Here is a 7,078-nt window from a genome sequence, read left to right on the forward strand (position 1 = left end):
TTAACTTAAACATTTTTTTTTAATTTTTAATTTCTTTTTTTAAATATTGAATGAGTTTGTATTTTGTTTTTAAAGATGTTATTTAAAAAAAAGCCACAAACAAATATATTTCAATTTTCCGAGTCTGAATCGGAATTTTCTTCTTGCATATGTAGTCTACAAGTAGATTTTGACCTTTAATGTCAAATGAAACTGCTTTGCTCGAACTATTAGCCGCACTTTTGTTTAAACTTGTTATTAGTGGATCCGACTATACCAACAATAAGTGCAAAAGATCCTTCATTGTGTTAGACCGAGAGTTTTTGCGAGTATGGTTCAAGCGAAAATTTCTTAAGTAATGTTTGCTAAAAATATCCTAAACTTTAGCAGGGGCACGTAAGGGCAGCTGATCTTGGTTAATTTACATACTAGACGAACCATAGTTTAGCACAGTTATACAGTTTTTGCGGGCCGGGACGAGCTTCACAAAGATTTAGTCTACAGAAGCTGAAACATGCTTTTAAGAAGGGGGCTACAAACATTGATGGTTTTAAACATAAACTACAAATACAACATCTACTCACAGGTCACAAAACATTAATTTTCTTATTCTACATACCTTAAGCTTTAAGAAAATGAAGAACTTGTTTCAAAAAGGTGAAATCTAAAAAAATGTCGCAAATATAAAATAGAGTGCAGCAACCGAGGTATAAACTCTGAAAAATAGTGTGCTACCATATGTTGACTTTGATTGTTAATATCTGATCTAGTTAATCGCTATGATCGGTTTTAGTATTTTTTTTTGTATATATGATTATATTACTATCGATAGAGAATAAAACTTTTATTAATTTTAACAGTTGAAAATATTCTTAATCTGCCGCTAGAACAGCCAAATCGGCCACTGTGCGACGCCCCCGGCCTAATCTTTTTTTGTGGTGATTTTCTTGGTGTCTTTCGACTGCGTCGCGGGAGTGGTTTTATTTGGTGCCTGTTCTACGGAATCAACTGGAAAAGTTCCCCACAGCTGATCATTTGGTCCTTCGAGCCGGATTTTTTGTCTTGGATTGCGGATTTTTTTGCAACTCCGCTTCACCAGCAGTTCTCGGAGTCTTTTGCTTCCAACAAAGATAAGTACGAACAATTCCGTCGCCCCCTTGCTGCTGATCTTCAGCAGTAGTCCGAACAATAAATTTCGGTCACTCTGCTGCAAAGATTAATTTTCCGTGTCAACTCCAAGTGCGAGTTTTCCTGACAACGGCAGTTGAGGGATTTTCCATTTTTCCATTTTCTACAATTCGTAAAATTTTCAATCCGTCTCCGTTTTGAACGTCGCCATATTCTTTTATTCCGCTTTCCTCTGTACACCCTTTGTAAATATTTGCATTTACCCGTACATCAATGTACAAAACGGTTCCTACATAAGAATAAAAAATCATACATATATTGCATATCGGCATCGCGGTTTAACTGTCTTTACATAAAGACATCGATTTTTTTTCGCACTATAAAAAATAAAATTCTAGACATATAAATTTATTAATAATAAATTAAAAGTTCCAAATACAGTCTGCTGCATACTAATAGCTATCCTGTGCTAACATAATACATATATACTTATATTATATTTTCTCCATATATATCCATATATACATATTATATTTTCTCCCAATATAAAAGCCAATACACACATTAAAAAAAAAAATCAAAAAATATTATAAATAAAGAATAAAAAATTGCATAAAAAATTTTTAAACCAGTGTTCGTATTTTTTTTTTGCATTTTATTGTTGCGCCTGCCGCCGCGACATATGTAGATACACAAGAGCTTTTACATCGCCGGCAGTGCAACCCAACGAATATTGTGTTGGAACAAAGTGTCATTTGTTCAAGTCCCACCATTCCGATTAAATTATTTTTCTTTTATAATTAAAATTTTTATTAATTAATAATTAATTAATCAATTAATCCTAAATACTTTTTTTTAAGTTTTTTTCACTCGAATAAATATCCGCAATCGTCCAAATTACTCAATCTACATCCTTCTTGCATTTATTGTTTTATACGAAATTAACAAAACTTCTGCATTTCCGTTCAGCATTTATTTTTATTTGGTCAAATAAATTTCAATTCTCGTCGCATTTACTTCAAATAAATTTTTCCCAGTTTATTTACGTGCAATTCGCTACTCAGATCGATTTTACCGTCTCACATTTCATTTTCAACTTAGTTGACGGTACTGAGATCGATTAATTCCAACATCTACCATCTACCATCAACCATCCGAATTCTACGGCATATTCTTGCTATCCATATTTGTTTCGATTTTATCGTCTCACATTTCTACTTCTTCGACTAAGTTGATCCCAGTACCAAATAATTCCACCATCCGAATTCTACGGCATATTCTTGCGAACATCCTTTATTTTGGGAATTCTGCTCAATCCAGCAGCTTCATTCACCTAATTAGTTGGTCACTCTTGCCTAGTCTCAAAGGAATATAAATATGTCAGAAGGACAAGAGTCAATTCCCCAAGAGACGGAAGCCAAAGGGGGGAACCGAGTCCGAGAGACACGGGGGCCGGACCCTCAAGTAATTTGAGATCCAAAGCCAAGAGCGTTCTAGATGGTATCTTGCTTGAGTTTATAGCAACTAACGACCGTCTCAGCAAATTTGAAAGTAAGATTTTTACGGCATCCACTTCCGAGTCCAGTTCGTTTACGTTAAAGGTCCGTCTAGATCAGATCCAGTCCTTATGAGAAAAGGTTGAACAGGAGTATGAGACCGCTTCCAAAGCAGCTCTTCACGAGGGAAGTAGAGGAAATCTTCTGCTACTTCAAAACAAATACGAGTACTGCTATGCGGTGTACGAAAGATGTGCTTCCAAGCTGAACGAAGACATCGACCGTGTGTCCGTCTCCAACTCACAGGCAAGAGCAGCTCCGCCGACAGAGACATTCTGGAGGGGTTACAGTCTTCCGCCATGCGATACAGAAATCTTCGACGGAGATTATCTGCGCTGGCCCACTTTTCGTGACCTGTTTACGGCCATTTATGTGAATAATTCCAAATTAACTCCAGTGGAAAAGCTTATCCACTTAAACGCCAAAACTAACGGCGAAGCTCACGTCATTGTTACGAAGTCTCCGCTGACTAATGATGGGCTCCAATCCGCGTGGTCAGCGCTTCAAGATCGCTTTGAGAACAAGCGATTGTTGGTAAACAGCCAACTAAAAATCCTGTTTAGTCTTCCGATCATAGGCAGTGAGTCAGGCACGGCTTTGAAAGATCTTCAGAGCACAATCCAAGGGTGCTTGATAGCCCTTGAACATTCACAAGTTTCCACTGAAAATTGGGACTGCCTTTTAATTTTCCTAATCTCCTCCAAGTTGCCGAAGGCCACTCTCTCATTATGGGAGCAGTCCTTGAGCAACAAGTCCGCAATCGCTGCCTGGGAAGAGATGAATTCCTTTCTCGAGGAAAGATACCGCACGTTGGAAGCAATTGAAGATGTCCGACCCAATTCTTCCAGCACACAGCATTCCAATGAGCTCAGAAGTGCACAGCCAAGGAGGGTAAATACCTTCGAGACACAAGTCGGATCACGCGCACGGTTTTGTGATCTCTGCTCCAGAGAGCCTCATCCAGTTCGGCTTTGTCCTCGCTTTCTCCAGATGACTCAACCACAAAGAGCATCGTATATTAAGCAAAAGGGATTGTGCCTTGATTGCTTTGCAAGTCCGTCTAATGCTGTTAGCACAGCGCCGGCTCACCCTCCTGAGCAGCCCATTGGCAGATCCGTTGTTTTTCCAGCCCTCTCAGATCGACCTTCTACTAGGTGCGGATATTCTTCCGTCTGTCCTGCTGTCAGGCTGGAGGCCGAACGTATGTGGGTCTTTATTAGGGCAAGAGACCATTTTGTGGGTGGATTTTGACCGACCCAGTGTCATCAACCACTAGTATGGTTTCGTCTTTTACCACACAGATATCCATAGAGTCCGAAGCAATCATGGAAACACTTCTCACAAAATTTTGGGAGGTGTGAAGACTTTTTCGTCCGAACAACTACCAGATCCTACGACAGGAAATATATAGTGTCCCGCCCTTCAAGGATTCAGAGCACATTGACTTGGGGCATTCGAGGAGTTCCGCTCTCACACAGTTTCTGAGGAATGAGACTCGCTTGAAGAAGGAGCCGTTCTCAAAGACACTTATGACTCAGTGATCCAATAATATATCGATCTTGGCCATATGAAGCCGGTGCCTCCGAATACTGACAAAATAAATTTCTATCTACCACATCACGCAGTATTCAAGCCCGAAAGTGCGACGACGAAAGTTCGCGTAGTTTTCAACGCTTCCAGTCCTTCTTCCAATGGGAACAGCCTTAATGACATCCTGTATTCAGGGCCAGTACTGCAGTCCGATCTCACTCTTCAAATCCTGAAGTGGCGGACATTTAAATTCGTTTTCAATGCCGATATCACCAAGATGTAGCAGCAAATTCTCCTAAACCAAGAACACACCCCGTTTCAGAGAATCCTCTTTCGAAATGGCCAAGGCGATATATCCGACTTTGAGCTTAGACGGTCACGTTTGGAGTGAATTGTGCCCCTTTCCTGGGCATACGAACACTGCAACAGCTGTCCGACGATGTCAAAGCCCAAAATCCACGGGCGTCGCATATTATTTTTAAACAATATGTATGTCGACGATGTGCTAGCAGGAGCCCATACAGAAGCTGAAGCTATTTTAGCCATTCAGGAGCTGCGAGCAGCTCTGATCTCATCTGGATTCCCTCTCCGCAAGTGGACCTCGAATGAACGTGCACTCCTTAAAGCACTTCCTAAAGAGCGTCTACTTTCAACTGATTTTCTTGATCTCGAAGAGGTCAGCACCACTAAGACATTGGGAGTACGGTGGAACGCTACGGCGGATGAATTCAATTTTGTCCCAACTGAGGTCACCATACAGGCAAATTATTTGAAACGCGACGTCCTATCCCACATCGCAAAATTGTTCGATCCAGCTGGGTGGCTCTCCCCATTTGTGGTTCAGGCCAAAATCCTGATGCAGGATATCTGGTTAGCCAGCGTCGAATGGGATGAGTTTCTTCTACTACATCGCTGGCGTGATTTCCTTCGGAGCTACAGTTTCCTCCACCAAGTTCGCATCCCGCGTTGGGTACAATTTCAACCGGAAGTACAAGTCCAGATCCATTGGTTCTGTGATGCTTCCCAAAAGGCTTATGGCGCAGCGATTTATGTTCGCATCCAGCGTGATGTAATCATTTCATCAAATCTTCAGACTGCAAAGACCAAAGTCGCTCCGGTAAAAACCGTCTCGATCCCGCGTCTAGAACTGTGTGGAGCCGTCCTTCTGGCAGACTTGTGGACTGCAATTCTGCCTCAGATTCCTTTCGGTCGTATAGAATCTTTTCTATGGACTGATTCCACTATTGTGCTGGCATGGTAACTAAAATCGCTCAAAATACTGATGCCAGCCAGTGGTCTCACGTGCGTTCCGAGCACAACCCAGCTGATCTAGCCAGTCGTGGAGTAGCTGGCTGAAGAGCTGGCCACCAGTGAGCTGTGGTGGCATGGGCCTGCCTGGCTAACTCAGCCACAAGACACCTGGCCTGCGCCTTCCGAACCAGTTTCCGACATCGACATCGAGAAGCAACCTGTACGTTGCAATTTGGCATGACCGGAGCAAGACATGCTAGAGCGGTTCTCCAAGCTCGAACAGGCACTACGAGTTTTCGCCAATGTTCAGCGCTTTATCCAACGCTCGCAGAAACGACCTATTTCAGGCGAGCTACAGCTATCCAATACAGAGATTTCCACAGCTGAGCGGCTCCTAAATTTCATGACCGAACGCAGATACTTTGCGCTTGAATATGACTGCCTGAGCCAAAAGCGGCCAATTCCAGCATCCAGTTCTATTAAAAACATGAATCCTTTCCTTGATCCTCACGGCCTCATCAGGGCGTGCGGTCGGGTGAGGGCCTCCGAAGTCCTCCAATATGATGAACGGCATCCGATCTTTCTTCCATACAACTGTCAGTTGGCGCGTCTCCTTGTATCCTTTACGCATCTCATATCTCTGCACTGCGGTAATCAGCAAATGGTACGTCTGATCCGCTCAAAATTCTGGATACCAAGGGTAAAGAATTTAGTTAAGTCGGTAATTTTCTCCTGCAAAATATGTGTGAATCACAAAAAGAAGTTGCAGACTCAACTCATGGGCGAGTTACCGAGAGAAAGAACGTCCTTTTCGCGGCCCTTTACATATACGGGCATGGATTATGCCGGACCGTTTGATAAAAAGAATTACACCGGGAGAGCCTGCCTGATTGCCAAGGGTGTTTGGTGTTTGTACGTTTCTCCACGAAGGCCATCCATTTAAAACCTACATCTGACCTACCAACAGAGAAATTTCTCGCAGCATTCGCACGATTCGTTTCGCGAAGAGGGTGCCCTCTACAGGTCCAGTCGGACAATGGGAAGACCTTTGTTGGTTCGGCCGCAGTGCTGTCTCGTGAATTTCTTCAAGCTCTCAAGGAGTCTGTGGCGAATGCTTATAGTCACCAGCAACACCTTTGGCAGTTCATACCCCCAGGAGCTCCGCACATGGGAGGATTGTGGGAAGGTGGAGTTAAAAGCTTCAAGGTGCTGTTTTATAAATCCACAGCCACTTGCAAGTACACGTTTGAGGAACTTTTCACGCTGCTGGCCAAGATTGAGGCCTGTTTGAATTCGCGTCCACTCGCCCCCATGTCCGAAGACCCCACACACTTGTTAGCACTCACGCCAGGTCATTTTCTCGTGGGTGGACCCCTCCTCGCCACCGTCGAACCCGAAATAAAGGGTGCGTCCACTTCGATTATCAACCGGTGCACATTGGGATGAAATGCTTTTATTTTGGCCACAACCGTAATTTTAAAGCTAGAAAGTTGAAACTTGGAGAATTTGCTGCTTATATTATTTGTGAATTTCGTTTTTTTTTTTTTACACTGCCACCTTTCCTTCCCTGCCGCCCTCATAATAGAACTGCAGTATATTCATATAAAATTCATATTAATGTTGTTATATTTTTT

At 42.6% G+C, this 7,078-nt stretch overlaps 1 protein-coding gene across 1 annotated transcript; it reads left to right on the top strand.

Annotated features, from left to right (window-relative positions):
- Positions 1-4,680: 4,680 nt before the first annotated feature.
- On the top strand, positions 4,681-5,454 carry LOC138928489 (uncharacterized). The gene has a single exon (XM_070285592.1). The coding sequence runs from the start codon at positions 4,681-4,683 to the stop codon at positions 5,452-5,454; it is 774 nt and encodes a 257-aa protein (XP_070141693.1).
- Positions 5,455-7,078: the final 1,624 nt, after the last annotated feature.

This window comes from Drosophila kikkawai, chromosome 2L, assembly GCF_030179895.1.
Source record: "Drosophila kikkawai strain 14028-0561.14 chromosome 2L, DkikHiC1v2, whole genome shotgun sequence".
Classification (NCBI taxonomy): Eukaryota; Metazoa; Arthropoda; class Insecta; order Diptera; family Drosophilidae; genus Drosophila; species Drosophila kikkawai.